The 14,429-nt window shown below is 43.0% G+C and overlaps 1 protein-coding gene across 10 annotated transcripts in view; it reads right to left on the bottom strand.

Annotated features, from left to right (window-relative positions):
- BCAS1 (brain enriched myelin associated protein 1) overlaps positions 1-14,429 on the bottom strand; it is a 675,276-nt gene that overhangs the window by 212,890 nt on the left and 447,957 nt on the right. For all 10 annotated transcript variants that reach the window (XM_069651137.1, XM_069651132.1, XM_069651134.1 and 7 more), the window contains 2 exons: positions 13,917-13,952; positions 1,355-1,567 (listed from right to left, as the gene is read on the bottom strand). In XM_069651137.1, the coding sequence (XP_069507238.1) occupies positions 1,355-1,567; positions 13,917-13,952 (249 nt within the window). The remainder of the gene's footprint in view (positions 1-1,354; positions 1,568-13,916; positions 13,953-14,429) is intronic.

The following is a 14,429-nucleotide window of genomic DNA, read 5'->3' as shown; positions in this document are numbered from 1 at the left end:
CATTTCAAACAGAACAGACTTGCAAAGTTGGCAAAAACAGAAGGCAGAGGCATTCTTAGTGTAAGGTGCCCTTACATAAGAGCATTGTTGCAGTGAATGACGTATGATGGGCGATGAGGTGGCAGGAATCAAGGGCATGATTCACAGAGCCTATTCCTATGTGATTGCACCATTAGAAAACACTTCTGTGAATCAGACCCCACATTTTCATACCAGGGACAGGGACTGGAGGATATAACAGTATTGTTAATCAGTGTTGAGAGCCTGAGGCCAACATTTCTTTATTCACATTGGCATATTTGCAACTACTTGAAAACGCGAGGATAACAACTCCAAGCGCTGGGAGGGCCTGAAGGGGCAGCTATTGCTCATTGGGGAGACTTTAAAACAGCAAAACAGGTAAGGATAGAACCCTTTGAAAAAACTGGACATTGTTCTAGGCTGTCTTTAAGGACTACCGGCCAGTACATACCAGCCATTTCCTTTATGTGGGCAAGGGTTTCTAATATAGACATTGGGAAGATGTGAAAAAATGAAGGAGGGCGAGGCACGCACTCCAGGTCCTGGTCAATTAAACCTGTTGCAAAAAGTATATATCTGGGTTGTGCCCCACTTAAGAGAATCATAAAGATGGTTCTCTCCCCTCCCCCAAACTTGGGAAGGGCTTGTGCTTTTGGAGGGGTGTCGGTCCCTGGTCACCTGAACTGAAAAAACGTTTTCACTACAGCTACCAGAATCCTTTGAGTCTAATCAGTAACACCTGTTAGTGAAACACAGCCTCCCTGATGATTATTTGAGTTAAGAAAGCGCTTGGAGGAGAACCACTACAGACAACAGAACTGCAGCTGATGGGATCTAACCCTGTTAATACTGAGCAACTGAATTGCAGCAAAAGGGATCTAACCCCGTTAATACTTGTTCATCTTTCGGATTTGCAGCAGATGGGATTTAACCCTGGTGAATACTTGTCCATTTTGGAATTTAACCCAGATATACATTTTTTGCAATAGGTTTAATTGACCAGGACCTGGAGTGCACGCCTCGCCCGCCTTCATTTATTTAGACATTGGGAAGATGTACACACTGAAAGGCAGGGGGAGGAATATAACAGAAAGGTCTGCAGAGTTCATATTTTTTTTGCATACGCTTTGGGGTTGTCCCATTGAGAACCTGGAATAGTTTCAGATAGGCTGGTGCCAGATGGGCATATATTCATATTTGACCAGATTTAACCGGGCAGCTTGCACTCTATAATATAGGTGGATACTATCATTCAGTACAGTCAGTATGCAAGAACCAAATATACTCCAATATGCGCTGATAATGATTGGAAGTTTCATAGTAAAGAACAGACCTTTTTCCAGAAGAGCCTTGTTCGCGGTGTGGACTCTTTTGCCGCTTTCTCCTTGGCGTCATCTTTCTGAATCTCTGGTGTTTTTGTCACTTGTTGCTGCTGCTGCTGGTTGCCAGCGGACTCAGAGCTTTTAGTGTCCTGTTTTGTGATTTGGGCCGGTGATGCCTTCTCTGATTTTACTGTAACAGACACTGCCACCGGCTCTTGAGCGAGCTGCAACAAGACATGCAGCCTTTTAGAGAGGTGAATGGTAAAGAGCTCAGTGACAATAAAGCGCATTGCACAGTTACATGTTCAGAAATGGTTGTTTACTATGTCATGTTTACTCTATTAGGAGTTGTCTTGTTGACTGTGAGCACAATCACAAAGTAACACCCGCAGGATCACTCACGGCATGGATACTTCAAGGCCTTGGGAATAAGGGTTGCTGAGCACCCTGGGTCCGATCCCTGTTGCAGAGCTTAGAAGCTGGAAGAGTCTGGTATTAAGCACAAAATAAACCAACACTAAATAACTAAGCCTGCCTTATGTGCAACGTTGTTAATGATAGAAGACCCGCAGTATCTGCTGCCTTCTCATTGGTCATTTGCACTATGCAGTGAGGACTTTTACTTATCAACATTCAGGAGAGGGCTATGTTCGGACAGCATAGGTGAATATCGCTTTCTGTTTGTGTTCAAAATATCTATAGCTGCCATAGACTAACCGTGAAACACTGATCCGTTCTCCCTCAAGATCACATATTTGTGTGCTGTTATTTGCATACATGTAAAAGAACAAGTTGGATTTGCTTTAGGGTGCTTAACATAAAACTGGCATAGGCTTGGGCAAATTACATATATATTACATTATGAATAGAATTTCAGTTAGAGGTTAAGGGAACAGCATGACTCTACATAGAAGCCCGGTGCAAACTTCGATTTGTGTTGTAAAAAGTCACACACTGTGAGCAAAGGCAAGGTAAAGACTACCCATTCAATCAACAAGCTGCTTTCTTGGGAGTGTGAGAGGGCTCTAGGGTGTCATCTATCTGAAGGACCCGGGTCATGGGTTTGTGTTGCATCATCTGTACTGGGTTTTCCCTGAGCATGTCTCTTTTCATGATTCTTTTGGACATTTTGGGGTTTTGTACTTGTCTTTTTTCCTGGGTGATCGTGTTGCAGAAGGTTTGTCTCTGTGGTTTAAGAGATTCATTGACAGAGCCTTTGGTTTTAGAGTTGGCGTGTTCTATTGTCATGGTGCAAGTAGACCTTAGCATTCTAGTTGATAGTAAAGAGGGCATTTTTTCCAGAACATTTTCTGCGTAGTACAAAGAGTTTTATTTCTTTGATGCACTTCTCAATAGAGAGCCATTCCAGGTTTTCTTTAGCACTGGGCATACCTGGCTGGCTTTATTTAGACTAAGCATCACAGTGACTGCACTATTTTGTAACATTTGAAGTTGTTTCGTAAGATGTTTGAGAAGGCCAATATGTAGTGTGTTGCAGTAATCCAGTTTGCTTACTATAAGTGTCTGGACTTATTCAGCTTTGTGATCTGTGACTAGAAGTGGGTCTTGATGGCGTGGAGTTGGTGGTGTGTGTTTTTTATTAGTGTTTTGAGTTGCTGTTGGAAGTCAGGTGTTGTTGAATATGAAGTCTAAGTTTCTTGCTATCTCTGAAGAACTGGGTAAAGGTCCCCTGTTTTCTGATTGAATGAAGGTTATTTCCAGCTTGCGGTTGTTGCCCAAGTTCAGAATCGTGTTTTTTCCAACATTGAAGCATTTCTTATCCACCACCATAATGATAAGAAGGAAGAATGTAAAATGAAGGTGGAGACAAAATGCAGGATTTGTCCCTTGAGTTAGTAAGGACTACACAAAGTAGAAGAAACTAGTCAGAAGCACTGATGGTCTCATGCCAAGCTACAGGCTTCGTTGAAAGCATGATTCCTGACTCACCAAACTGTATAGTGTTTTTATAATAATCTCCTGTACACTGGCCCTTTATCTGCTGCATTAGGTGGTCCTTTATGGAGACATAAAACAGAAACAGGATTATTTTGGCAGCATTAGCTGGATCTGTGGCGCTCAGTGTACTATTGTTTACGCTAGTAGGATTGTCCAACTCCAGGCCTCGAGAGACATAATCCTGACAGGTTTTCAGGATATCCCTCATTAATGTTCATGGGACAAAATGTGCATACATTTAGAATCATTGTATGCAAATGTATCTCATGAATATTAATGAGCGGTATCCTGAAAAAGCGACATGTTTCCGGCCCTCGAGGCCTGTAGTTGGACAACCCTCCACTACAGTGATCTAGACTGGACTTTTGCTGACAGGTTCAAATTTCAGCAAGTCCACTCTGCCCTTCTTTCCTAATCCGTTGATAAACTAAATTTTATTCAGTTGGGTAGCATTAAACAACTGTCCATCATGCACATTTTTGAATTCAAATAAAATCTCATTTGGGCCCAAGAGTTAAATCACCTAGTACTTGTAGTTTTTCACTGAATCGGCTGTGAAAGACCAGCCAGAAGAAAGGCATTCATTTATTTTATAAGTGTGTCTGTATAGGGTTGGAGCTTTCGACACAGCAAATGGCAAAATCCATTCAGGTTTTCTGGAAATCCATAAATTAATACATATGAGAACAGTCCATGTGTAAAAATGTGTCTATTTATTAAGTCACTCTGAAAACCCGACACAGATCCTTATCCACCTTCACTTGAGGCCATGTCCAAAGAGTCACAATTAAGTAATTCAATCAGAACATAGCGGTATCAACCAAATATCCTAGATCACAGCGAACCCTATCCCAGATTTACTGTGTATAATTGTCCTGGAAATGACTGAGTCGCATTATGACTAATATTCACCTCCGAGCTGCATATTTGGAGGTCTTCTGGACGGGAGATCATATTTGATAAAGATGTATGTCAGACCTGCGAGGAAAATTACATTTCTTGGTGGGAACACTTATGCATGAATGATGAAGTTGTTTCTTTACAAGCCCGGTTATCCCATATTCCCCATACTGTAATTCCACAGGATGAGGACTACCCTGATGATGCAATGGTCCTGTTATTCCAAACACCAGTATGTTAATACGCTTTTCCAGACAGCGGATACACATTACACCTGGTGTTCAGGCTTTATTCACAATAACAAACTCTTAAACACCCCATTGGAGCACTGGATGGAAAAATGGATGTTAGATTTAAAGTCACTGGTTTAGCGGGGGCCCTTACACAAGGGCTAGGGGGGCTTGGCCCAGCCCTCCCCCATGAAGGTGAAGGCTGGGCCGGGGCTGCAAGTGGCTCGGAGTGGTTGATGGAGGCACTCCGCCTCCAGCTTCCTCGCCCCGCGTCAAACAGGAACCAGGAAACTCACCCAGCTTCCTGGTTCCTGTTTGCATGCAGCGTGGAGGAGCCAGAGGGCTGGAGTGACAGGGCAGACTGATGCATTAGTGGGAAACAGGTAAGACAGCTTTTTTATATGTATAAAGTGTAATATGTGTATGTTGCGTGTTTGAACTGCATGGCGAATTAATGTATATGGTATGGGTCAGTGATTGGTGGGAGAATGAGTATGGATGTGATAGTGTGTGTTTGAATGTTATGCTATTAAAATATATAGAGTGCACGTACAGCTGAAGGTAACATGGCACTAGTAGACAGGAACAGCAGAGGGAGGGGAAACTCAGAACTGGTGAGTTGTAAGTCCATGCTTAAAGGGGAGATAGATTTCCAAGGCATGCAGAGTGAAATGCACAGGGTTCCAAAGTTGTCTTGCTACCACAGAAAAAGAGTTCCCACCTCTGTGCATATATCTAAAACGAGGGACTAACACAAGCCTTCCTTCAGACGAAGGAAGGGGCCAAGAGGGACCAGTGCGGTGTAGAACATGGTGCACAAGGCACAGGGCCTAAAAATGAGCAAGTTTAGCAATGGAAATCCAATGCGACTGGGATAGAACTGGAGTGATATGCACCATTCTAGGGGAAGCGGTTGCAAGTCTTGGTGCAGCGTTCTGTAGGAAAATCTGATACCAGGTTTGGCCCAGGTTAAGAGAATTACAGTAATCGATGGAGGAAACAGCGAGAGAGGCAACCAAAGGAGAGTGGAAGTGAGAAGGCACAAAGGGTAGGACTGAAGAATTGTCAACTGAAGATGACCTTTCTGACAGATTGATTTGGAGTTCCGTCGAGAGAAAAGATGAGATCTTCAGTCCAAGATCTCTTACCACAGGAATCGCAGAGGGTAAAGTGCCAAGAGAAGGGGGCCTGAATGTGGGAGTCCAAAGCAAGGTCTCCTCTGAGGAACCCATAACGAGAACCTCTATTTTGTCACCATTGAATTTCAACCAATTTACGCTCATCCATTACCCAACTGATTGAAGAAAAGATCTAAGTTTTGGTGCAGTTTCAGAAGAAGAATGATTGAGACAGAAGAGCATTTGAGTAGGCTACGACCCCAAAGGAGGAAATATGTTTGGTGAGGGTTTGGATAAACACATTAAATAGCACCAGAGAAACAGCAGAGACCTGGGGAACACCGCAAGAAAGGGTGACAGGTAGTGAGCGAAAAGGGGGGAGAGAAAGAGGTTGAGAACATCCTTTGAAGGAAAGACCAGAACCAATAAAGACCGACACCCCATATACTGGATCCAGTGAGGTGATCAAGAAGAACCGTGTTGAAGCCGGTGGAGAGATCCAACAGACTGAGACCTCCCACAACACTTTGATGATGTACTGATATAAGGTAATCGAGCACAGAGACCAACACACTCTCAGCCCTCTCCCCGGGCAGAAGCCGGACTGTGAGGGGTCGGAAAAAGAGGTTGGTTCAAGACAAGAAGTAAGAAAGGGGCCAACCAAGGATTCTAGGAGTTTCATCAAGAGAGGGAGATGGAAAATAGGCCAACAGTTAGCAGTTACAGAAGGATCCAAGGAAGACATTTACAAAAGGGGCAACACAAGTGTATGCTTAAGTGAGGATGGGATATAGCCTGTAGCAAAAGAGGCATTAACCTCATGAGTGAGATTTCTTTAATCAAAGTCAACAGAAGTGATTCAAAGGAGAAGCTGATTTAAGTCTTGAAATTGCCGAGGCAACTTCGTCCTGGGAAACTTAGAGGAAAGATGACCACATGAGAGAAGAACAGTGAGTAAAGAGGGAATGAGAAAAAGACATAGGCTCATTCCTGAGGCAATGTGATCATGAATCTTATTCATTTTCTCAATGAAGAATGTAGAGAGTGAGTCACACAAGGACTGGGAAGGGATGATAGATTTGGTGGAGATAGAGGACATAGAGTCAATGGCTCTGAAGAGTTTGCTGGGTTTATTCAGTGATGCCTCCACTAAATTAGAGAAGTAGGCACATTTAGCATTGGCCATTGCTGAATGATAGGCTAGAGAAGAACGCTGAAAAGCGATTTTAGCCTTAGGGCAGTAGCATTGGCACCATTTGCGCTCTTCTTGCCTGCATAGTAACCAAAATGTCCGCAAGGAGTCACTGAACCAGGATTCCAAAGCACAGGCCCTGCTGGTGCGAAGTTTAATGGCGCTAACTGATCAGCCAGTGTAACAAAAACTTGAGAGACAGTCTCAAGGTCAGATGAGGCAGCATTGGCACAAAGATCAAGAAACTGTGAGGAGATTTCAGTCTGAGGGACAGACTGTCAGATCCTACTGCAGAACAGGAGAGGTTTATCCATCCTAGGAGAGGCACTATACTCCCATGTGAAGGGAACAATATAGTGGCCCGACCAGGTGATAGGCAGGACTGGGTATACTACAGTACCAATAATAGGGGCAAATATGAGATGGGGTGTGTTGCCACAGCAGTGGGTAGGTCCAGAGACCAACTGTGGCAAGGAAAGGTCATCCATAGCAGCTAAACATGTTTAGGTTTGGGAATCAGTAATATCACCCAGTTTAAGATTGAAGTTGCTGACAATGCCGAAATTGAAAAAGATGGAGCTGCAGATCATCAGCAAGCTCACAGAAAGAATCAGATAAGCTGATGTCCGAGCCTGGAGGTTGGTAGACAATAATGAGATGCAGAGTGAATCATCCAGTGTGTTCTGGATGGGTAGGTGCCTGTGCGGACCATGCAGTGTCAGTGAATGTGAGAGAAGATGTATGTGTGAGTGACTGGTGGGTGAATTAATATGAATGTGATTTTGTGTGTGTGTGTGTATGTTATGGGTGGGTGCATGTGTGGAGAATGATGCAGTGTGAGTGGATGTGAGAGAAGGTTTATGGGTGAGTGACTGGTGGGTGAATGAGTATGAATGTGATTGTGTGTTTGTGTGTATGTTCTGGGTAGGTGTGCGCCTGTGTGGAGTATGCCGTGTGAGTGGATGTGAGAGAAGGTTTATGGGTGAGTGACTGGTGGTTGAATGGGTATGAATGTGATTATGTGGGTGTTTGAATGTTCTGGGTGGGTGGTTGCCCATGTGGAAAAGATGCAGATGAATAGGTGCCCGTGTGGAGAATCCAGTGTGATTGAATGTGAGTGCATGTGTATGGGTGATTGACTGGTGGGTCCAATGGGTATGAATATGATTATGTTGGTGTTTTAATGTTCTGGGTGGGTGGGTGCCATAGTGGAGATGCAGTGCGAGTGGATGTGATAGAAGGTTATGGAAGAGTGACTGGTGGGTAAATGGGTATAAATGTGATTATGTGGGGCTTTGAAAGTTCTGGGTGGTGGGTGCTTGTGTGGAGAATGCAGTCTGAGTGGAAGTGAGATCAGATGTATGGGTGTATGACTGGAGGGGAAAAGAGCATGATTAAGATTGTGTGTGTGTGTTTTGTGATTGCTCTGTGTGGGTGTGTGCCTGTGTGGAGAATGCAGTGTGAGTGGATGTAAGAGAAGGTTATGGAAGAGTGGCTGGTGGGTAAATGGGTATGAATCTGATTATGTGGGTGTTTATAAGTTCTGGGTGGGTGGGTGCTTGTGTGGAGAATGCAGAGTGAGTGGAAGTGAGAGCAGATGTATGGGTAAGTGACTGGTGGGTGAATGAATATGAATTTGATTGTGTATGTGTGTGTGTATGTTCTAGGTGGGTGGGTGCCTGTGTGGAGAATGCAGTATGAGTGGATGTGAGAGAACCTGTATGGGTGAGTGACTGGTGGGTGAATGGGTATGAATGTAATTATGCTGGTGTTTGAATGTTCCGGGCGGGTGGGTGCCTATGCAGAGAATGCATTGTGAGTAAATGTGGGAGAAAGCATATTGGGTGAGTGAATGGTTATGAATGTGATTGTGTGTGTGAGTGTGAACGCTCTGGAAGGAGAGGGCAGTTTGAATGAATGTGAGATAATATGTATGGGTGAGTGACTGTTGGGTGAATATGGATGAATTTGATTATGCGTATGTGCAAGGCTTTGGGAGGCCAGGGATCACTACAGTATTTATGACATTTCCTTAAGTGACATGGCATGTTTTAATGGCATTTCCGGGCAAAGCCAACTTCATGTGTGTTATTACGTGTCTAGACTGGCATTTAGGTGCAGCCAGTCTAGCTATTGCTTATTGTGGCATGACATTTTATTTTCTAGACATCTATCATAAAGCAGGCATGAAAAGTGTTATTAGATGGCTAGCTAGCATGTTGGTGAGCCAATCTAGCCATTTCTTAATGTGGCATGATATTTATTTCTGAGTTTCTTTGATAAAGCAAGCAGGATGAGCGATATTTCATTTCTAGCCTGGCATTTTGGTGTAGCCAGCCTATCTATTTTTTACTGTGGCATGACGATTTTTTACTAAACATTTTTGATAACGCAAGTGTGATAAGTGTTCTTACACGTCTAGATTGGCCTACTTTGGAACCAGTTTGGACATGTTTTCTTAGTGTGGCATGACACTTTTAATGGTCTATCCAATAGGCGTGTGGGGGTACTGGTATATATTAGTAGATCCAGCTTTGACATGATTTGTTTTATAGTATCAATTCTGTTTTATGCAAAAGGTTAACATGAGTATGTTCTTATATGTAAATCCTGCATATATTGGTGGAGCCAGCATGAAAATGTATGGGCACAGCCAGCATGAAAACGTGTCTTTGAAAGTGGTATATTTTGCAGGGAAAGAAACGACAATGCATTGGGAAATGCTCCTGTGCACTTTGGTGACTTGAATCTATTGGATTTTTTGATGAGTTACCCCACAAAACTGATTGCAAACTGTCTGGCCCGTTCCTCAATTTTTCATATAAAGTGTGCTGAATAATACACCCTTTTTACTGATTATTCAAATTGGTCACCCCTCACATAATTGTCACAAATATTTACGCCTCCAATAAAATAACTCACCAGCCACCACTGGTGGCTGATATATTTGGGGGCCCTCTTCTTCCTATGCTAGGTGAAACATTTAAGCTTTGATTAAAAATCATACATCTTTTACCTGGAGCAGTGCGTGCCTCTGCAGCGGCTTGATCATCATGGACATTGCGCACACGTGGTGGTCCAGACAAACCCAAAGTGTGACATGCCCCAAGCTTTAAGGATCTGGGGGGGGTCCTCATAATGGGTTGCAGGGGGTCCCCAAAGTTTGTGCTACACCACTGATTACAGTTAGATTTTTAAAAAAAACAATGGACTAGTTTCTGTCTTGAAATGTCTCTCTATGTCCCACACTATGTGTTATTCACTATAGATATCTGCATCAATTATAATATAACCCTGTAAAATTACATAGAATAGGCATCACCAAGCCTGATAATTGCTGTAGATGTGAACACGCCTTGGTGATTTGTCTTCCTCTTGCTTTGTCTTGAGTACCAGTTGAAGCATATTGGTCAGATATAACAAAAGCTCTGAGTCCAGAAGTGGAAGAAGCCATACTTCTCTCCCCCGAGGATTCCTACTATCACTGCTTACTGAAAGAAACTTGCTTAATTAAATTGTTCGGGTTGGCATTGCTTATTGCGCGCAGACAGATTGCAACAAAATGAATGTTTAGACATGCCCGTATACATAAAGATTGGTTTAATTATATGATATAGCCTTGTAGACTGAGGGAGGGGTCGTTATCATGTGATAATGACCCCCGCCAAGTTATGGCATAGGTTAAGCAGAGGGCCATACTTTGGGGAAGAGTCATTATCTCAAGTGATAAAAAGTCTTCACTGCCTCCCGGTTGCTTCACAGATTAAATTCAAATCCCTCTGTATCATTCTTAAGGCTGTCTGGGGCCCGGGACCACACTATCTGCAATTCTCTCTTACTAAATATTCCCCCTCTTCTGGCACCAACCCATTGTGTGCAAAGCGTTTTCCTAAACAATGGGCAGTAGGTCTATTGCTTTCCTCAGCAGCCTCCCCCTCCCTCTTCGTCTTGAGCATAAGCTCCTCAATACTTTCGTCTTTATCTCCTCCTTCCCCCTCTCTTCTCTGCTAATCTCACAGTTACTTGTTTGGTGTTCAAGGCCCTTATGCATCCTCGGGCCCTGACCTATCACATCGAATCTCCCCCAGCTTCTGTCTATCCTCAGCACTTGCCTCGGCTCACCCTCCACCCTGGAGGCTAGCACTTAATTGTCATTGCACTCCACCTGATGCTCACCCATGAGCACCCCAGCACCTACCCCATTCTCCCTCCCTTCTGCACGTGTACGTTGTGAACACTCACAAGGTATAGTAGGTCCGCCCGCCCCACTGTATTTAATATTTTTATGCATTTTAATTGTTTCTCATCCCCTTGTCCCCTCCCTGTTGCCCTGTGAGCGCTCTGAAACAGAATGCATTTTATTTAGTTTTTATTTATTTGTATAGCACACAAAATAACATAGCTATTACAGAAGTGGGTAGGTTACTAAGTTACAATCATGAAAGACATAACATATCTGTTGTATACAGTTCGTTTGGTTACAAAGGATATGAGTACGCATGAGTAAAGAAAAAAAACAGCCAGGTTTTGAGGACTTTGCAAAGTTTAGTCAAACAGCGAGGTATTGAGTGCTTTGTGGAATGCAAGGTGGGACGGTTACTTTCTGAGGGTAAGTGGCATGGAATTCCGTTGTCTGGCAGTAATGAAAGGGAAGCTAGCACCACTTGCTTTGCCACGTTTGACTCTCGGGATTATGTGTTGGTGGGAGTACAGTGTTCTAATGGGTCTGGACAAGCCCACTTTGACTACTTTCGAGGAAAGGTCAAGGGGGATGTGTGAGTGATGCACTTGTGAGCAATAGCGAGAGTTTTAAATAAGACACGTTCTTTGATGGGAAGCCAGTTGGCTTCCCCGTCTAGCTGCAAATATGTGTTCTCCTTTGGGAATGTTAAGAGCAGCTCGAAGTCTATTGTTTTGGATTATTTGGAGTTTCATTAGGTTTTTAGAAGAAGTACCAGCAAAGAGGACGTTGCAATAGTCCAGTCTTGAAACTATTATTGCTCTGGCAATTGAGAGGCAGTTCTCAGTGGATAGAGATGGTTTGCCTGCATTAATCATCTTAGTGGAGTAAGCCACTGAGGAAGCGATAGCGTTGACTTGACGTGACATGGCGAGCATAGCATCCAGGTAGACTCCTAAGGTCTTGACAGAGGAGGAGACAGGGATCTGTATGTTGTCAATTGTGGGTGTATTGGCTGTTGAGACTTTTTGGGGGTTTCCTGGGGACGTACTAGGAGGATTTCCATCTTGTCGCCATTGAGGCAGAGACAATTGGCTGCCATACAGGCCTGAATAGTGGAGTAGGCTGTGTTAAGGGCCTTGGCATCTGTTTCGTAGTTACCAGAGAGTGGGAGGAGGACTTGGGTGTCATCAGCATACTTGGTGTAAGCTATGCCAATGGAGTCTAAGATGTCAAATAGAGGCTTAGTGAAAATGTTATAGAGAGTGGAAGCTATACAGGAATCCTGCGGCACTCCAAAGTGGATGGTAGCGGGGGCTGCACAAGACTGATCTGAGGACACTCACGTGGCTCTTCCTTCCAAGAATAGGTGATCCAAGCTGTGGCTTTGGGTGAGAAGTGAGCTGTGTAGTTGAGGTGATGACACAGAATTTTGTGGTGCACTAGGTCAAATGCAGCAGATACGTCCAGGAGGAGGATTAAGGATGCCTTGCCTGCATCCTTAATCTCATCTAATTGATTTTTTTTAGATCAAGCAGAGACGATTCTGTCCCAAGACCAGGGCATAAGCCGGATAGTCATAGACCAAGGATGCAGTTGGTTTCAAGGAAGTGTTGAACCTGAGTGGAAGCTGCTTTAAAAGGAAGGGCACTGTTTTTATGGGCCTGTAGTTGCTGGGGGAGGCTGGGTCAAGTGAGATTATGTTTAGAAGTGGCCATATCCAGGCTTCCTTGAGGCAAGGGGGAACCAGTCCTGAGGCAAAGGAGGCATTCCTGAATCCAGTGAGAAACGGCACCAGTGTGACAGCAGTCTTTGATGATCATGGCTGGCCAATCATCATTTTGAAATTAGATGGTTTGAGATGTTTCAGGAGGGGGAGGTCCTGGGAGGAGAGGTTAGTGGTGGGTGTAGCTGGGGGTGTGATCAGTGTGTTCTGGTTCGTTAGGATTCTGCTGTGCAGTAGGACAAGTTTATTAAGCATGGCAGTTTGTATATTTGAGCACCACAATTTGTCTTTGGAGATTACTTGCGTAGTAGTAGCTGCTGATTCTAGTTCCCTGAAAATGGCAAAGATCTCCTTAGATCCAGATTTTGCATTGGCAATCTTGGTATTGAAAGAGGCGGTTTTGGCTAGGATGATGGCCTTTTTTTATTGGCCAGCTATTTTGTTAAATTCTAGTTTTCTGCATTCTAGTTAAGTTAAGCATTTTAATTAGAACTTGGTTGAACTGGAACCGGATTAACATGAGCATGCATTAGGTGTCATGATAAAAGTACACGGTTTATCTGTAAGAAAGTGAAATAATTTTCCAGTGCGTCTCTTTCTCTTTCTTGTGTTAAATAGCATGTTTCAGAAAAAGGGTCCTCCCAGATGGAAAGTGGCTTTTGAAGACAGAAGGTTCAGAATGCAGTCAAAACCAGTAGTTATTGAAGGCATTGTAAACATTCTGATTGCCTGAGAGGAAGCAATAACGATTTCCATGTGCTAATAAATATATAGCATAGTTCTCAAATAGCATTAGCCTACTATTTCCCACCTTTAGGTGTTTTTTATAACAGACCGGGCATAGTTTGATTATGTATTGTTAATTGCAATAGAGATGGGGTTTCTGTTTATGCTGTTTTTCGTGTTTATCCTTCATGCACTAACATGATTTGTTTGTTATATCTTTATGATTTATTTCCTATTGATTATCTGTGTTATAATTTATGATTGCAGAAAGTTATACACCAATAAAAATGATATCACTCTCACTGGAAAAAATAAAGTAATTCAAATCAATTCGCACTAAAAGGTTTGATGTGTTAATGTATGAATGGGCAAATGACATGAACTGTCCCATCCTTCACGCCCTTGGCATTCGATAGGAAAAGCTAAGGGAAACAAGTTGGTACATGCCCAATGTATCAGAAATAGAAAGAGGATTTGCATGTCAGGAAACAGTAGACTTTACTCTATCCAGGCTCAAGTGCTATTTTCTTTCACATACTCACGTTTGCAGCTGTCGATTGATGTGTTTCCTTTGTGGACTGCAGGGAAAAGAAGCACAAAAAACATGTTAATTCCTCCTCGAACAAGAAATAGGCTTTCCAAACATTACATATGTTTCCCTTTTGCAGGCACAGTTTGGGTAAGGAAGTTTGTTACTTTTAAGTCCTTGCTTTGTTATATTAAACACAGAAATCATGCAAGGCCGCTTTGTGCTGCGCATTCATTGACCTTTCTGATATGCTTGTTGTTTGCAAAACAATGCCTTTTCTTAGATGTTAAATTACTTTTGCAGTTTTCTGTAAAATGTGCAACTGCCAAGGTTTGCACTGGAATGGGATATGCGCAGACATTTTTGACTGGTGGTTTGAAAGGAAACAACTTTGTGTGTGAAAGACAGATTTTTGACAAGCAATATAAATGATATATTTGCAAATTGCATACAAAATATATATTTATTTTATTTTCTCTGTAAGGAAAATGTATTTGGATGTGTACACTGAAAAAAACCTTTTTTG

This window comes from Ambystoma mexicanum, chromosome 3p, assembly GCF_040938575.1.
Source record: "Ambystoma mexicanum isolate Mex_15411 chromosome 3p, UKY_AmexF1_1, whole genome shotgun sequence".
NCBI classification, from domain to species: domain Eukaryota; kingdom Metazoa; phylum Chordata; class Amphibia; order Caudata; family Ambystomatidae; genus Ambystoma; species Ambystoma mexicanum.
The sequence above is the reverse complement of the archived record's forward strand: the minus strand, read 5'-3'. Positions and strand labels throughout refer to the sequence as shown.